This window comes from Epinephelus fuscoguttatus, linkage group LG24 (genome assembly GCF_011397635.1).
Source record: "Epinephelus fuscoguttatus linkage group LG24, E.fuscoguttatus.final_Chr_v1".
Lineage (NCBI taxonomy): Eukaryota > Metazoa > Chordata > Actinopteri > Perciformes > Serranidae > Epinephelus > Epinephelus fuscoguttatus.
The window spans coordinates 744,493-765,155 of NC_064775.1; the positions used below are offsets into that span (position 1 = coordinate 744,493).

Below are 20,663 nucleotides of genomic sequence, written 5' to 3' on the forward strand. Positions count from 1 at the left end.
CAGGTGAATATTACTTACCGTTGAGGGAGTCGCTCAGGTAGATCTTGTACCTGAGCGAGTTGCACAGCTGGATCCCGACGAACTTCCTGTACCAGGTTCTCTTCACGTACTGTTTACCGTGACAGTCCGAGTACGAGTCCGTCTTAAAGGGGAACTGAGTCCAGATGGCGTCTTTTCCTGCAGAGATTATTGATCAATTACTGTAAGATACTGATCACTGTAAGGTATTGATGAAACTGGTTATTTTATTGTACCTGAGACATTCTCACTGACTCGAGGATCCGCTGTTGAAGGAGACAAAAGAAAGGAGACTTTTAACATCTTGAAAACTGGTTCAGTTCAGTTCAGTTACTTTTGAAAGTAAAACATTAAATTTGAACTTTTATAGGACTGTACCGGACTCCGTGTTGAAGGACACCGGCTCACTGGGAGGACCTTCACCCAGCTCGTTCTTTGGTTTCACCTTAAACTCGTAACTGTCAACAAACACAGACGAAAGGAGAAAATATAATTGTTACGTTATCTTAAGTGCTACATCGTAGCCAACTGGACTTTGTCTCTCATCCAAGAAGCTTCTTCAGTTCTAAATGACTGGTGCACAGATTGGCTAAAGTTAGGGAGTAAGATCCATCTGTGTGCTGAGCCACGCCCCTGTTAAAGTTCATTGGTCAGTATCTTCAAAAAGCAATGAGATATTAATAAGAGTTAAAACATTGGCGATAAAGTTCTGTAAATAATCGCATGTCATTCTGCTGATTTCAGGTATATTGTCAAATGTTTCGGTGACATTTGGTTGAAAATATGATAAAATAAAACACGTTGTGCGTACAGTACAAATTACAACAAGATAATGAACATCACTGTGAGCTAACCGTTAAATCCATCTGAACACCATGTGAAATGTGTCATCGAGTAGCCAAACAATGTTTGTGTCAATGGCGGTTGCATTTAGGTGAAGACTTCTGGAGATATAGATGTTAAGGAATTTTGCATATTCTTAAAAATACAGAGTGACAGACTTCTGAATTGACGATAGGTCACAGCGTGGCAACGTTTTGTCACAATTCAGTGGATGTGCTGAAAACTTTCAGCTGTGTCGGACACACTGGTGATTTATTATGATTTTTTGAAGTATGGAATGTGAATGTCTTGAAATTTTTTTTTTTGCATTGACTGAGACATGACCCTTACTGATGCAAACCAAGTTTTGTACAATATCTTTGGCTGATTATGAGATATCAACTTTCAGCATGTGTAGCGCCCCCTATTGGTTGATTTTAATCAAACTTTCAGGGTATGATTCAGATACTTTTGTCGACATTTTCTACAAGTTTTGTGACAATTGTCTCAACGGTTAAGGAGTAAAATCCATTAATGTGCTGAGCCACGCCCCTCTATAGTTCATTGGTCAATTTCATCAAAACACAATGACTCATCTTGATATCTATGATGTCATGCTATTATTATTGCTAAAGCTCTGTGTCCTGCCCGGAGACTACGGATGAAAATGAGCTTATAGCTAACTCTGGTGCAGTTAAGTAGCTGAGCACTGTCCCTGTTAAATAAATAAAATGAATAAATAAGTAAATATCAACAAGCTTTTGATGACCTTGGTCCGATGATGTTCCACAAAGAAATTGACACAAATCGGACCTACACCTCAGGAGGAGATGTCCAAAATGTGTTTTCCAGAAAATTCAAAATGATGAGGATATATTGAGCAGGACAGGTGCCCGAAATTAAATATATGGCCCTTTATTATAGCGCCCCCATCTGACTGATTAGCGTCATATTTGTTGAGCACACAACTTCCAACCAGGTGAAAATTTCACGGGAAAAACATTTCTGAAGAAAAAACTTCAAACAAAAACAACAGGATTACTCGATTAACTGAAGAAAATGGATGATGGAAATAATCGCTGTCACTGATGACGATAAAAATGTCTCATGGGAAACTTCAGTTTTGCTGGCGAGTCAGAACAGAAGAAGACGAGATGAACTATCAGGACCTCCTCCTTCTCTTCCTTCTCCTCCTACGCTCTGAGCTCCACATCCTGACGTTTAAACACCGTCTACAAATCTTTTTCACAGTTTCCTGTCACCGCCCGGTTCACTGTCAAACCAGACGCAGCTGTAGTGCTGCGTTCAAGTCCTCCTCTCCACAATCAGACAATCCAAAACTACTCAGTACATTTGCATCTCAGAGGGACACGCTGTCCACTCCACAGTGTGGTGTTAGTACTTTGACTTCAGTTAAAGACCTGAACACGTCTGTGTCGTGTCACAGTGACTTTTCAGTTTCTGAAGACGTCACATTTTCACGAATCTCTGGTTTCACCTGAAGAAAGAAAAACAGTCCGCAGCTGTTGTTGCTCCTTCACGAGCCAGACGTCTTCTCCTTCACACCAAATACTTCTCTCATATCCAGCCTCATTAAAAGTTCACTGAGCGAAACAGACGGACCGCTTATTTGACTCTGGGTAGCGTCTCGCCGTGTTTGGACAGCTGAGCGCCTGAAACAGCCTGACTCAGACATATTTCAGGAGGGACGGCAGATTTCCTGAGCGTGGACGTGATCAGGAGTCCTAAAGCTGCTTTTTATGGACTTTGTAAATCTTCTTTTTGTGTGTTGCATTAAATAAAAGAGACACTGGAACCTGCAGGAGCCAAAAACCCAACAAGTCCGCCTCAGAGAACTCCTCATGGAAAGACTCCGTCAGTCCAGGGAGGTATTTAATGCTCCCAAAACAAGATGAGACAACATTTAAAGTCATAATGCTGAACTCAGAACCAGGTCTTTACGTGGGACAGACTTGTATCAGAACCAAGTCTTTACGTGGGACAGACTCGCATCAGAACCAGGTCTTTATGTGGGACAGATTTGTATCAGAACCAGGTCTTTATGTGGGACAGATTTGTATCAGAACCAGGTCTTTATGTGGGACAGACTCGCATCAGAACCAGGTCTTTAGGTCAAAAAACCTGGCTTTTGAAGAATGTGGTTTGGTTTATACCGGTCCATCTCTGATCTCAGTCTTGTTTCAGTCGCAACCCACTCGAGACCTGATCCTGACTTTGGGGGACCTGGACTTGGCATGGACGTCTTGACTAAAGCCGTGGACCTACTCTAAATGAAGCATACCTGCTCTCGGGTTTAAGGTTCTCCACAGCGGTGTGAGTCTGGTTGGTGGTCAGGATGGAAACCTGCTCGCCGTCGGGTCCTTTAGTGGTGGAGATGACTTCATACTCTGAGGAGAGGACAACAAAGTCGAATCATCAGATACTACTGCAAACCAAAAATGAAGGAGGGAAGACAGTTTGGACTACAAACTAAAAGAGCTTGCTAACATGAAAACTTATCTTCACAACGCAGAGATGTCTCAGCAAAAACAACCACTTTTCGTGGCACTATACCAGAAGTTACCCTGAAAACACTACATCTTCGTACCGGTTGTGTCATTGTCGGTTTTCTCCCAGTCCAGGATGACAAAGGATGGGCATCCTTCCACCGTCACCACGGTGAGATTGGATGGCGGAGACTTGGGTGGAGCTGTCACGTTCGCTTCGCCCGGTTCATCTTCAGGAAAGTAGTTGAGGGAGGAGGTGATGGAGCAAGGCTCGTCTGGTTTCTTGCCCGTTTGGTAGACAACGTGAGGTGCTGTGGGAGGAGAGGGGCAGTGGTTAGTCAGGGTCAGGGTTCAGGGGTTCAGTACCCTGTGAAGATTTCAAGCTTCATCTCAGCAGTGATAATTCTGTTACCAAAAACTATGACAAAGTATGCTCGTCAAAGATTATTTTCATTGTCAAATAATCTGCTGGTTGTTTTCAGGAACAATCTTTTGGTCTATAAATGACAACAAACTTCCCCAGAGCCCAAAGTGACGTCTTCAGGTTGCTTCTTTTGTCCAACCAACCGTCCAAAACCCCCAAATTCTTCCAAGAAAATTAGAAAATTCTCACATTTAAAGATGTTTTTTAGTAGCAGACTCAAAAATTGGTGCAACATGACCAGAGACAACAGAGGATAAAGTCTGGTGGCATTTGCTTTTGAGGTAGAAAACCTGCAACCACCACTGGATAACATGTTTCCAATCATCGGGCAGATTTTCAGGAGATGATCGGGGAGATCTGGGAGCTGGTGCAACAAGGGGAGATTTACCACAGTTCATTTACACACACTGTCCACGTTGATACGATACAGAGCTGGTTGAAAATCAGCAGAGTTTCCCTTTAAGAAGGAACCAACAAATGTTTGACATTTCTTTCCTCTGAAGCTCCAGCTGAATCGCAGCTGTAAAACTCACCCGTGTAACGTTTCTTGCCCAAGGCGTCGACGTCAGAGGCTGGCTGTGATTTAAACAGGTCCGAGTCCTCCCAGGTCTCCTGTCGAGTGGCTAAAGAAGGAAAAAAAAAACAGATCTTATGAGATAAATTTTCACCTTTCTGCCACGTGAGCCAAACACAAAGTTTTAATCTCCCGCAGGAACCAAACACCAACATCTAGTTTTCGACAACTGTTGTCGACATCCTCCCAAATTTAGCTCTTGACTTCACATTAAGAACTCGAGTGTGGTAAGGAAGACTGTTCCGAAGGATTACTGATACAAAGATGGTAAAATCAGGCAGTTATTAATATAACATGGTATCTCTGGGACTGGTCTGAACTGCCAAACAACAAGAGAGGTTGTTAAGTTTTTACCACAGACCAAAAATAGAAGCTCTTCCTGAACACATGGATTGGATAGACATGCCTTCAAATGTTGGCGATACGTACACACCAGAACAAACGTTGGCACTGTCTGTTTCTGCGAACCATGGATACGTAACATTTGTACCTTATTATGACAGAAAATGCAACAAGATCTTGGTAAAAAAATTTGTGCTTTTTTTGGCACTATCATGGCAAGAAATGCAAAAACATCACTTCAATATTTTATTTTATTTTATTTATTTCATTGTCTATTTTAGTATCTTATTTATATCTCCATCTTTATCTCTTGTTTCCATTCATGCTGTATTTCTATTTCTACTTTGCACAGAGCATTAGAACAAAAACAATTCCCTCCCCCCCGGGGATTAATAAAGTATTCTGAATCTGAATCTGAATTTTTGTGGCTGTATCTCTGGTGGAAACACGGAGACAGGTCAATTAGAAAACATCACTTGGTGTCTAAACAGCTGCTGGAAATGCAGGTTTGGTGTTTGTTGTTTGTTGGTGCTGAACAGTGATCTGCAGTTTGGCAGGTGTCACACCATCCACCACCACATTACAACAACCAGAGCAAAACAATTATCCAGCACAGTTTCATGAAATTTGCATCACAGGCTTCGGTTGCTTTAACTTGTCACTTTTTGACTTTATTTGTCGAGCAGTCATTTAAATCTAGATTCTGCTTCACAAGCAGGGAGATTTTTGCAGATCTTACTGGGGACTGCCGGAGCTGCAGTTGTGGTCTGCTTCCGGTCGAGTTTGGTCGGCTTGGCGGTTGCCGGCGGGACTTTGGGTTTCAGGATCGGCAGCTTGTCCGTCTGCTTAAAGTTGTTGACTTTGTCTGATGGAAAATGTGTACAGAAACCACTGAGAAGAAAGAAATCTTCAGACATCACTGATCTCTTGTTGACTGGTGTTCAGCGCTCACCTGTTTCTCCAGGTTTCCCCGTCAGGTTTGGTTTCTTGTTGATGGGTATGGACGGGCGAGCCGGTGATCCTGGAACAAACATCAAACATCATCTTCACCTCTTCATCTATAGAAACATCTGAAACCATCTCTGCATTAGTGACGAATGATCTGAGGGTGTATTTAATGGAAAACACAGTCAACACAAAGTGCTGTCAGAGCTTTCTGAGCTGCTGCATGACGTCTCTCTGCTGTAAGTCAGACTCACGTTCCTCCTGTGGACACCTTCTGTCTAAATACAACTCTGGATCTATTTTCTCTTCTCTAATCTCCTGGAAAATCTGCCCTTTCCTCCAAACGTACAACTCAATACACATTTCCAAATGAACCTGAAAACATGAACAATCCTGTGTAATTCCACGAAGTCGTGTGTGTTTTTCTAAAATCTGCCAAGATCCAGAACCTGCAGCCAATTACTCCTCCCCACCCCCACCCCCCGTCCTCCTCTTATTAAGGCAGAAGCCAAAATTCTTCACAATCAAGGAGTTGAGCCGCTTCCAAAACTAAATGGAAGAAATGCGAAGCCAGAAACATGAAAGATGATGGAGTCCTGAAACTTTTTAGCTCGTAACATGAAACAATAAAGACGCATTCTTTTCAATCAGGTCCGTGTAAATATGTATGAACGCGGAGAAGAAGCCAGACTGCCTGTGGTGCTTTGGTGAAGACTTTTTGAGCTCCCATTGTTCTTCGATGGTTAACAAACATGGACCCATTACAGAGCTGTAGAAAAGCAGTGTGTTCAGGCTGGAAAGTGATGGTGGAAACTCTAATTATATTCAACAATGCTTCGTGATTACAGTTTGAGACTTAAGGAAATAAATATTGGTATGATTTTCTCTTTTCACACACAAACAGTCCCGCAATAAAGAGCAAACATTCAGATCTAAACTGCTCAATGCACGCCATGCTGTCCTGGAAGCGTGAGCGTTTCATAAACACAGCAACATGTCTGAAGCTTGTCGATGCTTGCAATCAAGCAATAAGCAGCAGCTGAAGCACGCTGAGCATTCGAAGAAAACCTACAACAACTAGAAAAGCTCCAGTCCAGACCAGAAGGCAGGTTCATCATAGGCTAATTACAAACAGCTCCTTCTTTCAACCTCTGTGGCGGGGAAAAAGCGCAAAGCTCTGCAAAGTGAGGTCCTTATAAAGTAAGCTAACGATCAGAGGAGCACATACTTTCCAGGCTCCACCGAAGCTTCTGGCCAAAGCTTTCCAGTTGACGGACGGTGTTTTTGTTGCCTCTGGACACTTAACACGACCAAACCATGCAGTGTTGGCGGCGTAGAGCAACAGTCAGCACACGGCGTGGCGAGATGCGAGATTCATGCCTGTACCAACCATAAAACTGCTCCTCAACGGTGGAACCCGAGCGGCCGAACACGTCAGGGAGCTCAGACTTCTTGTTCTCCAGCAGCGAGTTGTTGACTGCAGCAGGAGAAGTACTGCAGTTAAAACTGGGCTCAGTCCTTAAGACTCTTCTACCACACAACGCCGAGACACTGACATCTCAGACTCGAGATTTCCACTGTTTTACATTTTCATCACAAAGCCCAGGAAGTTCCTGTCAGAATGTTCTGGATCATGTTTACACACAAAAGACAACACACCAAAAATAGAAACACCGAAAACCAGCTCACGCTGGCTGCACAGGACCACCATCAACACCATGACATGCACAATGTAGATCATCAGAATCAGAATCTGCAGCAGATAGATTGTCAAGTGTTGTTAGGTTTAGACACAAAAAGTACTTGGTTATGGTTTGGGAAAAATTGTGTGTGGGCTTAAGATACCCAAGATTAGTGGCTCAAACGTCGTTGAGAAACTCTACATTGTGTTGGTCAGAAAACGCCCAAGATCGTTGGCCCAAACACTGCGAGAAAATGCTGCGATGTGTTGGTTAAAAAAAAAGGTTTGGTATCACAAAGACCGAGACGTCTCTGTGAAAATGCCAAGGTTCAGTGTTTCATATGTTGCTGCGAAACACCGCAATGTGTCAGTAAAGGACACCTGGGTATGGGGTTACAAACACCCTGATGTGTCGGTGAAAACGCCAAGGTTCAGTGGTTCAGAGTTGTTTTGGTAAAAAGTACCAGCATTCACTTGCACAAAAGTCAAAAATGCCCAGATTTGGTGCCACAAATGCTACTGGGTTATGCTGCTATGGGTCGGTTAAAAAAAACGCCAGGTTTAGGAGCCACATATGCAGCGATGTGTCGGTGAAAACGCTCAGGGAAACACAGCGAAGGCTCACCAGCTTGGCAGGTGTAACGTACATCTATATACTATGTAACTTTTGAAATGCTGATATGATACGTATGTAGAAAAGTTTCCACTGGCATTTTTGGGGAACTTTGGGACTTTTTGAAGTCAAAACATTTCGGGGGGAAAGACAAGAAAAAAGCGCAGTGAACGACAAAAACATCGGTTTGTTTCCCAGATTTCAGGATTCTTGAAGTGAAAAAGTTTTCACACTAGTTGTTTCAGAAGCTTTTAGTTGCGTCTCACTGTCTTCCCCCGAGGACAGAGTTCATCCAAAAGTCAGAGAGATGAAGTTTTAAGATCCAGAAAAAGAGTTCATGTTCTATTTTTGTCAAATTGTTTCCAAAGTAAAGAAACACAAAACTTAATGTATTTGTATGTTAGTGGACCACACAGTACTTAAAAGACAACTGAAGAATTGTGTAGTCCCTCACCCAAAGAGCCCCAGTAGGTCTCAGTAAAGACAACAACCCAAAACCCTGACGTTCACCTCCACCACACAGTGACATAATCTGCTTCTCCAACTGGACTTACGTAACCAACTCAAATAATCAAGCTCCAGCATTCGTCTTGATTATTTGAACAAGTCTTTGCCAGAAGCTGAAAACCTGCAGAAGCTGGAGTGGAGACAAAAGGCAACATGGACGGACAGACCCAGGGACGGATGAATGGATGGATGAATGAATGGATGAACAGTCAAGTATTAATAAACACAATGGATGGAGACAAAAACACCAACATGAGCTGCAGTGGAGACGAAGATGCTGAGGAAGCGAGTGAAGGGTTAATGATGAAACACAAAAAGACAAACAAGGTCTTTTTTACCCAGTTGAGGTCGGGACCATAAGGCTGGTTTAGGAGGGGAAATGCCCCGGTGTGGCTGTCCGTTTACTGCGGGGAGAAAAGTGAGCGTTACGAGGGGAAGAAACTGTCTCTGAAAACTGAAGCCCACAGCCCAACAACCACCCGAGTCCTGAGGGAACATTTAGAGAGCACATATTCGTCTTAACGAGTCTGTCAGTGAAACCATCAGGAGGTGGAAGAGATCTGCAGTCCAGCAACGTTTCTCCCAATTAATCAGAAAGAAATACAACTAAAACTGAGGAGGAAAGAAAACCACAGCTCAGTCACAAGAAGGAAATGTTGGCATTGTATGTTTCATACATATCATATCAACGTTTATAAAGTGACGTAGCTTTTTTTTTGATAATTTTTAACCAAGACACTACCGCAAGGTTTTTTTTTTTGTTTTTTTTTACTGCAGAGTTTCAAAACATAAACAGGAAGCTGGTTCGTCAGTGGAAACCTCATCCCATTATCAGATTTTTCTCAGATATTAACAAAAATTTCCAAATTTAAACTCACTGTCTTTGAGATAGAGTTGGGTTTATTTTCTGTACCTTCAAATTTTGGTAAAGAAGTTTAAAGTGGACTCGTCTGGTTGTTCAGCTGTCGGGTTCATTTAGCAGGACACATTTAAAATCAAGTCAGCAAACAAAAAGTCAAAACCAGAACGTTAAAGTGTTGAAAACAGCCGTGAATCACAGTGTAAAGTCAAGTTGTTGGGAGTTTCTTTCCTTTGAAATGAAAAGAACAGTGCAGTGAATCATTAAACACAGATCCAGTGATATCAACACCAAAAACAAACCTAATCCCCCAAAGTCAGCAGCTTCACCTGAACGTCTACCAGCAGCAGCCAATCACAACCCGACCAATCAATGTTTCATCGGAGACTCAAGAGCTGACCCCCCCCCCCGTGATGATGATGTCTGTGCTCTGCAGAGACTGGTAGGCGTCAGGAGGAAAGTTCTGATCAGTTGTTCTGATCATTTATTCTGGATTACATTTAGGAGCCTAGATTATTGATTAAAGGGATCCGTTTAGTAATCCGAGGGTACAAATCCTTAATTAAGGGTGTTATGGGGTCAAATCAGCTGATTTAAACATTTAAAATGGTGAAAATTGGCAGCGAATTAAATTCATCCCAATGCAAGTGGATTGATAACTGACTGTTAGCATTCTTGTTAGCTTGGCTTGTTTTATTGTCCTTTTTAAGTGCGTTTTTATCGACCTAAATGATGCGTACCAAACAATAAAATTTCGCTGTGGTGTTAAAATCAAAATTGACCAAACTTGGATTTTAACTTCTACATGATTGGTAATGTAGAGGTTGTTTTCTACCGAGACATGGCTACGTTTCCTGTCGGGATAGTGCCACAAAATAGTGATTTACAGATCCATAAAACAAAGAGTAATTAATAAATAATTTGAGGGCACAAAGTCAATGTTTTCCTTCTGACACTAACAGGCTCTGCAGGTTTCAGTAACAAGGGCTCAATAGTCTCAGAGGAAACAAACCTAATGATGAGAAAAAGTTAAGAAAAGTTAAGAAAGAGGTACAAGGAGGATTACCCCCGAGTATCCCAGAGGTCGGGGATGAGTTACTGGGTCTAGAGGAGGAGTGTGTCTGTCTGAGGCCGTTAGAGAGGGGAAAGAGGGGGTTTCTTGATGCAGGCCTCATGGATCTGCCAACCGGGTTGTAGGGCTGCAAAGGCAGTCGTGGAGACAGATTTCTTTTGCTGCTTTGACCTAAAAGATCAAAAACAATTGCAGGTCCTTTGTTACAGTCTGATCTTTACTGAAGTTACCAGTTACAGCGAGCTTGCAGCAGACCTGAGCGGTGATGTTAGTGATGGAAGTTTTTACACTAACGGACCATTAAATTCACTAACGATGGGGTTATGAGAGCGCTCACAATCTTGGGAAATGACAGTCATTGAAGCTGCTGAGTTTTGATGACCATGACTGTAAGATTGTGCGCTGCATGCAGACACCGGTAGCTGCGGCGGGTGAAATGTGTTTGAATGGTGCGACTCCCGCAGCGAGCAGCCACTTCCTGTGGACAAAAATTTTATCTGGAAGCTCGAGGCAACAAGATGGGAACAGCATACAGAAAGAGCAAGACTGCCTCTGATTGCAAGACACAGGGAGCGTTTGATGAGGTCATCATTACCCCATCTGTTAGAATTGGCTCTCTCATTGGCCAGAGCTGATCTCAGCAGCGACGATCCGTCCTGTGATTTGCCGAAAGCTGTGTAGGAAAGAGAAGGTTAGGCACACAGATGGTCCACAACCTGTTGAAGTAAAATTTATTATTTGAACAACGACAGCCTCGAAGTTCATTGATAAAGTGTTGAAAGCAGTTTCAGAAGTCAAACTGTTTGCAGATGACGCTCTAATTTACATGTCGGTCCTACAGGAAGTCCATTGCTTCTTATTTTCATGATGATAAAACAAAACTTTCAAAAGTCAGCATCATTTCAGTCAGTGGTACAAACAGAAGGTATGATGGGAAATTGAGGCATGAAGGAGAAAATTACTGCTTACAGTTTTCCAAATGAAAGTTTAGTTGGATTTTAATTGGAGATTCCCCAGGTTAATGGGGTAAAATTTTTAACTAACAGATGTCACCAGGAAACTTCCTCAGTTGGTAACTTACAGTAAGACAATTATTTTCTATATTAGTAGTTTTCTGAAATTTTAGGTTTAAATATGCAAATTAAGCATTTGGTAATTAAATATGAGCAAATTTGCAGATATCTCCATAACAGAAATCCGAACATTGGACAAAGTGTGGATCAAAAGTCTTGTTTCATTTTGTTGTCATATTTGAGTAAACTGTTTTAACATAAGGATTTGTGGATATCTGTATTTATCACTCCATAAATCAGAAAATACTGTCAACAGCCATAAATTAATACATTTTTGCCATGTTTTTAGGAATGAAAAGTTCTATAAATCAGGCTGTGAATGCAAACCCCTCTGTTTAACTCTTTAGAATATAGACAGGATTAAAACTGGAAAATTTGCTGAATATAAGAGCCACTGAGATGGAGATTTATCACTCATTGCTTGAGAAAAAAAATCATTTAGAGAAAACAAATTTTAAAGATACGTTTTGTAAAGATTTAATAGATATTACCAGAGCTGCCCCGTACTAAGAATTTCCTCAGTCATTTAGGGCCATTAAACATTAAACATGAAACATGTTTCATGTTTAATGTTTAATGGCCTAATGGCCTAAATTTGACAATGATGACGATATTAATTTAATTATTAAATTATGTATTTTTGGCGGGGCAACACAATGGTTTGAGTTGAATGTCTTAGAAAGAATGGTTACCATAATAGGGGTTTGCTTATGTATCATTCCCAGCCTGTATTATAGAACTTTTCATTCCTAAAAACACTGCAAAAATTGATTTTTATGACTGATTGTTTTCTGATTTATGGAGTGATAAAAAGAGATATCCAAAATTCCCTTTGTAACAAACTTTTGATCCAGGCTTTGTCCTGTTTTTTAGATTCTAGATTTTTATTCTGAAACTGTCTGTAAATTGATGCATTTGTAACTAGATTGTCTTATTTGTGTATTTAAACATACAATTTTAGAATACTTGTAAAACAAAAAAATACTCATCCTAATATGAGAAATCAAGTGGGGAAGTTTCATAGTGATATCTGTTAGTCAAGACTGAACTAGGTGGAGCAGAAGCTATTCTGCGATATCTGTTAAAAATGTTACCCTATTCACCTGTAGTGTCTCCACTTTAAGTAACAAACACAGATCCAGCCACAAACCTTTAAAGAAGTACAAAAACAAGACATCCTGAGCCCTGGAGGTTGGGACATGACCAAAGTCACCTTTCCCAAAAAAAGAAAAAAAAGGTTTGCTTTTTGAGAGCTCCAAAACACAAAACAGTCAAGTCAACCAATGCTGTCGAAGCCTGGTTACAATGTGGTGGGGCTCATTTGACAAGGATTCGTCCATTGTTTTATTTTTGTCTAAAAACAACTATTTTTTCTTTTTCTTTTTTTTTGTGATAAAACCAAAACTTTCAAACACCCTGAATACTTCATGGACACTGGAAGGTTTGACTGTTTGTAATTCGCCCTTAAAGTGTAACTGTTTGCAGATGATACTCTTTTTTTCACAGAGGTCACAAAGAGAGATTTCAACAGCATTTCTTTAAATATCACGTTTTTGTTTCGCATCTGCAGCTGCTTTACAGCACAGTTAAAACCACAAACTGATTTTCATCAAGATTCAACCCCAGTTTTCCAAACATGGCAAATATTTCACAGAAATCAGAATAAAAAAAGGGAAGTTGGGAGGTGGAAATTACCAGCAGGGTTATCAGGTGTCTCGGGTGCATGAGAGGGCGCCTTAGTAGTCTGCCCCTGAAGTAAGCCGCCATTGGAGGGTAATTTAAGGAGGGGTGTGGTGTTGGCGGGAGGGGCTTTGGTGGGCAGGAGTTGGGGGAAGGCAGGAAGTCGATCCACTGGTCGGTCGGTGTCATTTTTAACAGCGTTTCCTTCGTCTGGGGCGAGAGAGTAGAGAAGTACCTTGATCATGGGATCGTCTTCTGATGTTTGTTTTGGGTTCACGGTGGATTTGTTGTGTTTCAATTATCAGACACGCATTTTGATTCATGTCATCATCTCCTGCACTCGAGGAGAAATGATAGTCACCAGATACATGTCTCTGACAAACTTTCAAGTAGGACAGGGTATTGACCCTGATACTTATTTGATTAAAACCTAAACTCAAATTCTGCCAACATCAGAGAGTATAGTTTTTAGGAACAGTACTTGTTTATATACCACAAGGTAAGGCTTTTAAAAAAATACCATCTCAGTAGAAGCTCTAGTTTGAAACCCAGCCCTACTTTCAAATGAGGTTTCCAATCAGCAGACAAACATCCAAAAGATTCAGTGTCAGTCCCATGATCATGTACCTCATAGAAATACAGAAAAGTCCAGAAGACATTGCACGTGTGATGAGACAGACAGGAAGAGGACAGTGTGAGGAGATTGCAGAACGACTTGGGTTGTCTTTCCAGGGTGGAAAAATCCAACCACGTCTGCGTCTGAACTGATTGACATGCAGACTGAACATGGAAATGACTTTATAAGGCAACCACAGGAAGGACTGGAAACAGATGGACAGACCCAAAGACAGCTATGTGAATGATCTATAAATCTATGATAATGGCTGTACCTTAAGTTCTTAAATTCTAAATTACCTGAGTTCTTCTTTACTAGGCCTTGGTACATCTGTGCACTGTAAGTATTAGCCTCTTAAATTCGGTTGGACAAGTCACTGACTCCTGTTTGTTGCGCTGTGCTTGCCCAAGTCCATTTAACCTAATCTTAAATTCTACTGGAGAACCCAAACTTTCCAAAGATAATTCATGGCACCTGGGAAACTTGGGAATTTCCACTTAACTGTTGGTGGAATGTTTATGAAATCTACAATTTATTGTGGAAACAAAAGTTTAGATGGTTAAAACTTGCAGAACGTTTAATCATTTTTAAAAAAAAAAAAAAAATCCAAAAAATAAAATAAAATAACAAACTGATCAGTAATAACAAAAACGTTTCTTGTTTAAACAAAATGGGGTTTTTTTTTTGCGTTTTTACAAGATTTTTTCATCTTTAAAAAAGAAAAGTTTCATGTTAGAACAATATTGTTTTTCTATTTGATAACAAAAAACCTTTAGTATGAAGTTACAATGTGAAATGTTTCTTATAACAACACTTGTCTCATATTTTTAAAAGATGTTTTCATGGTATAACAAAATATTTTTATGTTAGAAGTTATACTGTGAAAATATCTTGTAAAAAGCAAAGAAAAAAAAGATGCCAATATATGTATATATTAAATAATACTTTTCTGCCAAAAAAAAATTATAACAAGAAACATTTCTTGTGGGGAAAAAAAGAAACTTTTCATGCTATAACAATTTACTTATTTATCTTGTTACAAGATGAAAAGTTTCTTGTTATAAGAAGAAAATGTTCTCATTGTAAAAACATATTTTTACAAAATGATGTCATAAAAAGAAACTTTTCTTGTGTTAACAACAAGATTATCTCATTATACCATGAAAATATGAAAAACATCTTGTAGTAACAGGATTTTTTTTAACATTATTACCTGATCTTGAACCAACGAAAGAACAATAGCTACTTATATCAGGAAAAATATATATTTTTACATTAATGTTTAATCCCAAGGTATTCTGTTAACCTCTTAAACTCTACTGGACCAATCACATGCTCCTGTTGTTCGGCTGAATGCTGCCAAAATTCAGGGAACTAAAAACTGAAAAAATTAAATTGATTAATTTTGAAAATCATTTCAGAGTAAAAACTATTAAACATTTTATATTTCTACGTGTTTAAAAGGTCTACAGAACCAAAGCCAGAACAACAGCTACTTGTATACTGATAAAAAATATTTTACATAAATATTTAATCCAAAAATATTCAGTTAATCTCCTGTTGTATGGATGTATGCTGCCAAAATGCAGTGAACCTCATTCACTTGATTCATTTTGAGAATCTTTGGTTTCAGAAGTTAAACTATTTTTTTTTCCCCACGATCATCCAGGAACTCACCAACTGGCCTTACAGGTGATGATGTCACCTTTTTCTGAAGGACTTCTGATTTAATTTTTCTGATTGAGAGCATAGCCAGGTTTTGGAAATGTTTTGAAGCTAAGTGCTGTTAGCCGTTTAACAAAAACCCTGAAGTTTGAGGACATATTTAAAGCGACAGTAACACAAGAAGGCTGAAAGAAGAAAAGCAGAAGAAGAAAACTGACAGCTTCAGATGCACAAACGAAGTATCGTCGAAGCATCGCTAGCAGCGCAGTATTTCAAAACAACTAGCCGTGGCGACGCTCAGGGTGGGCGGGGGCAAAGTGAACTTACTCGTACCGCTTGACCTCCGGCGACAGCACATCCACGCCTCGTATCGACTTTCTAAACTGGCCTTAGGCATGCTAGCATGCAGCCAATCACAACAGCTGCACGTCCCACAGGCCCCACCCCCTCCCAGGTGCATCAGGGAGCTCAGCGGAAACAGGTGAAGATGGATAAAGGATAAAGGATAAAGGTGATTTATGGTTAACAAAATAAAAGTCTTTCTTGTTACCGAGTGACACATGAGGCCATTTAGGCTCGGTGGAGTCGGGCGGAGGTAAAGTTTCCTGTTGACTCTCAGGTGGTGCTGCAGGAAGTAATGTGTTTACAGGAAGTGAATGTCAAAGTTAAAGTGGTGAAAGGATAGAAATGTAAAATAATGGGTTTGAAAGAAGCAGCTGCAGACGCGGGGTTTGACTGATCGCAGTGTTGAACAAACTTTATTGTCACGTCTGTTCCTGACAAACACTGAAGAGGTGATCTGTTGGTTCTAGAACTTTATGTCTGAGTTGATTTTGATTATCGCAGTGAAAAATAATGAAACATTAAGACGATAATAAAGTCCCCATGTCCTCAAACGAGATATAATCCACCACCGCTACTTTTATTATTCTAACTTCTGAAAGTAGCTTAAAAAAAGTAACCTAAATGTGTTGGTCATCGTACGTTATGATCACTGCTGTACTTTGCAGAGGATGAAAGCTAAAAAGAATCAATGTGAGATTTGTTTTCTGAGTTTCCGAGCATTTGATCAACGGGAAGCGGACAAAAACCCAAAGCTAAAATCAATAAATTAAATTTAGACAAACCTATTTTTTTCATGGATCGATCGCTCACTTTCAGTTTGTCATGAACAAAACGTTTCATAACGATCAGTCAAAACCTGGCGGGAAGCTGCTGAGGTCAAAGTGTCTCTGTGGGAAAATAAAAAGTGATAATCACCAAAAGAAGTGCGAGGAGCTCCGGGGAAAGCTGAGGTTTTGAGCAGAGGAGAGAGGCGGGTCCTGTTGTGAAGAGCTGTGACACAAAATCATCACAGGAAGTGAAAACACCTGTTAGTCTTCAAACGATTATAAAGTGCAAGGTCGTGTTTTTTATAGATGAAAAAAGTTTTCTCTCATACTCAAAGTGTCGTAATAATTTAGATTTCATTGAAAATGTTCTTTTTTTGTTTCTTAATTTGTGTTCTCGTCAGAAATAAAAACTTGTTTACCTTAATTAATCCTTAATGTATTGATTTGTGCCTGAAAAGACTTTTAACTTTAATCTAAGTTAAGATGTTTGTGATTTCTTTATTTGTTCTTTATTCACAAAACCCCTTAAAATACTTGAAAAAGTTTTTTAATAACAAATTTAGTTGTTTTTCTTTTAAAATTTCATTTGAATACTTTACATTCTTGTTATATCAACTGTTTCATTATCACAAGTATTATTTATTTATTTTTGTCATTTAACCTGTATGTTTGTTGTGTCTGAGGAAACCAGATGTTGCATCTCAAATTCTGAAATGTAACATTTTTCAATCCAGTAAAAGTCAGTTTAAAGTGAATGTTAAAGTTATTTAAGTTATTTCAGGATGAAATTACCTTTTCAGCTGAACATTAATGAGCTTTTAAGCGATTTGTAATAAGATATATATATTGCTGGTGTTTTCTGTGAGTTGAAGAACTTTAAACTCTTATCATAAATCTAATTAGTCATTTTAATTACTATACGTTTTAGACATTTTACTGATATTTTTCAGATTTTCATGAATATTTTTCAGATATCAAACATATCTTTTAGTCATTTTACTAAAACATGTCACTAAATTTAAAAAATATATATATATTTTTCATATTATTTCGAACGTTTACAATTTCTTTTTTACTTTTTACTAAAATTTTTCAGACTTTTTTTTCACTATTTTTGGGGTTAAAATTTAGAAATATTTTTCAAATATTTAACCCTTTTTTATAGACAATTTTACTAATACTTTTTCGGATATCTTACTAATATTTATCAAACTTTGTACACATTTTTCAGACATTTTACTAATATTTTCTTCTTCTTTTTTTATTATTATTATTTTTTTTTTTTACATATTTTTACCATATTTTTGAGACTTTACAAGTATTTTTTGGACATTTTACTTTTTAAAGTTTTAATTTGTTTCTTAGAAGCTCCTCCTGTGTCACAATCACTGATACTTTTGAAGTGCAATTGCTACTGAACACATACTAAAAACGTGAAGATTTGCAGCTTTTCTTTCTTTTCTATTTAAAAAAATCAAACTGTAATTTAAATATCTTTGGGGTTATTTTGGAAACTTGATAACGAAGAAGACTCACTGTGTCCTCTGTGTCTGTCACATCTTAAATTATGAAACAAATCATTAAATTAATTGATACTGATCCTAAAACCAAACACTCATTTTTCTTCTCTGCGTTTATGTGAAACATTTTTGGACTTGATGTTTGATGCAGATATTTTCTAACCAGCCTGAACATGAAAGATGTTTTTATGATGATGAGGTTCAATTAAAAAGATTCCTCCAGTAACATGAAGCAGAAATAACGAGTGAGCGACAGCAGCAGCAGACGCTGCCTCAACTCGTTCAGTTCTTAACACCAGTACATTTAAAGGATCTCAGGTCTTACCAGGGCGAGGAGGGAAGAGGGTGTGAGGACCGAGAGGTTTCTGAAAACACACAAAACATTCACTCAGATTAAAACTTCAGCAAAACTATAAGTCCCAGAGTGCACTGCTGCAAAACATCTAATCTGATCAGACGGCTTCACATTTTGCCGTTAGGAGGCCAATCACAGAATAAATTTTGGATCAGTATTGGTGCAGCTCTGTGAAGGCCGCTGAGGCTCATGGGTAATGTAGTATTAACCCTTAGAACTTTGCCATAAATACGGTCCACCTGTGCATACGTTGGTGTTTTTGGTTATTGTAACGTCGTAAATTCGGGTGAAAGTCTGTGGTTGCTGAACCCATCCACCACCCCTCCCGTCCACCCTACTCGGCCTGTTGTTGCCTTGACTTTCCGCCTTTTCCCCCTGACACTGCAAAGTGCCTTTAAACTATCACACCGGGTGGCCGCATCCCATGCCGATGTTAAATAACTGCCCAAGCGCCGGATTTCGACGATGCAGACAACATGATGGTGTGAAAGACAGAAGTCTTATCTCTCTGCTGCAGAAAAAATGAATGCTCCACCTCTGATAGTTTTTTATTTTAGACCAATTTTAAACAGGACCCGCTGCCTGCAGGAGCTCCATTTTCAGGTGTTACACATTAAAGATGAGACAACAAATCAATATTCAGGTAGAAATGATTCGTATTTGATTGGAGTTCTTGGCAGAGAGGCTGCTGGTAGTTACCTTCAGTTTCTATGAGTAATTAAACAGAAGGTTACGTACCAGCGGCTTCGCAAGAGGGTTACGCAGCTTGTATGGCTTCTGTGTATTTTTATCTGAAATATAAGGATGAAGATCAGAGACACAGCAGAAAGGTCAGGATGTTAACAACACCTTTATGTAACCACGACTGTAATCTATAAAAACTGTCCGTCAAAATCAAGACAACAAAGATGGCGTCCTTACTGCCCATGTTGGTGTTGTGGATAATCGGTTTGCTCCACATCCCGCTGCGGTCGTCCTTGTTGGACCGGACGCCAAACTCGTAAGGCGTGTTGGGTTTCAGGTTGTCGACCACCGTGTCACTGGTTGGGCAGGTCTGATAGATCCACTTCCTGTTCCTCTCCCTGTAGCGAATGGTGTAGAACCTGAAAAGAAAGCCACAGTTAGTCTGCTTTTACCTGCTTCAGTTCAGCTTTACTTTAGCTGTGGGGTTCCTCAGGGTTCGATTGTTGACATGTAATTTATGTGTCTATAAACCATCAGACAGGTTCTCCAAAACAACACTTTTAAAAGAACCCAGATGCTGTTTTCTGGTCTACAAACTCGAAGGTTTGGCAATTTTCAGGCAGCAACATTACCCAAAGTTGCATTCATTGATTGTTTTTGGTCGACTGGAGGCAACAGAACAACCTCACAATCTAAAGAAAGCAGTTGATGCTAACATGTTATTGACTTCCACATCCATCATGCGTCTGTTATGACTCGTGGGGTTCCTCAGGGTTCACTTCTGGTTCCTTTATATTTTTAGTTTACATGCTATTATGTAATTTATGTGTGTATAAATTGTCCCAGGTCTTTTACAAGAACCCAAAATTATACCTTGAAGGTTAATTTAAGCTGCGTCAAGTGATGGTTTTCAGTAATGACCAAAAGTCAGTCTCATGTCGGTGTTGGCAGAAAATGTGCCAGGGTACACTGTCTGTTTTTGGTAGATGATGAAAAGTTTCACTGGATGAGTGAAGACTTGCAGGTGGTTCTACGAGATAGGATCACAAAAGTCATTGGAGTTAATCATCTGGGGAACATGAGCGTCTGAACCAAAGTCCTGACAGTAGTTGTTGAGATATATCAGACTGGACCAACGTACAGTGCCATAAAAAGAGTCACACTGTTAGAAGTCGTCTGTGGTTTTGTGAAATTGTCCAATACTGATGTCCTCGTGTGGCGATGGAGTCAAAGACAGACCGGAGTGAGACACTTCATCATGATGAAGCTGCTTAATGGCCCAAAACTGAAGACAGCTCCTGGAACTCCAAAGAAAAATGAGTTCATCAAAGTTTCCTCGACCAGAAAACCGCCTCCACACGGTTCGTTGACTTCAAGCACTCGCTCAACAGCTTCCCCCAGTCGCTGTTGTTACTTCTGGCCGGCGGCTCTCCACTTTCACTCCATCATGTAGTGTTTTTCAGACCCAAAGAATCTGAGGCGGCAGCCAAGACATTAGCTTTTAATAAGACGTGTAATAAGAGTGGCGGGGGACGCCTGGGTCAAGCTTTCCGACAGCTTCTCCAACTTGTTCGACAGAAGAGAAAAAAAACAG

General features: G+C 39.8%; 1 protein-coding gene across 8 annotated transcripts in view; it reads right to left on the reverse strand.

Annotated features, from left to right (window-relative positions):
- Positions 1 to 20,663, reverse strand: part of abi3bpb (ABI family, member 3 (NESH) binding protein b) — a 32,464-nt gene that overhangs the window by 2,312 nt on the left and 9,489 nt on the right. Inside the window, exons 5-21 of one of the 8 annotated variants that reach the window (XM_049570209.1) lie at positions 19,307 to 19,488; positions 19,124 to 19,176; positions 18,356 to 18,395; positions 16,659 to 16,733; positions 15,949 to 16,023; positions 13,133 to 13,327; positions 10,960 to 11,037; positions 10,359 to 10,535; positions 8,772 to 8,837; positions 5,640 to 5,708; positions 5,427 to 5,552; positions 4,305 to 4,394; positions 3,449 to 3,658; positions 3,143 to 3,248; positions 397 to 476; positions 255 to 284; positions 19 to 177 (exon numbers count right to left, since the gene is read on the reverse strand). In XM_049570209.1, coding sequence (XP_049426166.1) covers positions 19 to 177; positions 255 to 284; positions 397 to 476; positions 3,143 to 3,248; positions 3,449 to 3,658; positions 4,305 to 4,394; positions 5,427 to 5,552; positions 5,640 to 5,708; positions 8,772 to 8,837; positions 10,359 to 10,535; positions 10,960 to 11,037; positions 13,133 to 13,327; positions 15,949 to 16,023; positions 16,659 to 16,733; positions 18,356 to 18,395; positions 19,124 to 19,176; positions 19,307 to 19,488 — 1,811 coding nt within the window. The remainder of the gene's footprint in view (positions 1 to 18; positions 178 to 254; positions 285 to 396; positions 477 to 3,142; positions 3,249 to 3,448; positions 3,659 to 4,304; positions 4,395 to 5,426; positions 5,553 to 5,639; positions 5,709 to 8,771; positions 8,838 to 10,358; positions 10,536 to 10,959; positions 11,038 to 13,132; positions 13,328 to 15,948; positions 16,024 to 16,658; positions 16,734 to 18,355; positions 18,396 to 19,123; positions 19,177 to 19,306; positions 19,489 to 20,663) is intronic. The other 7 variants (XM_049570210.1, XM_049570211.1, XM_049570212.1 and 4 more) reach the window with 7 other exon arrangements.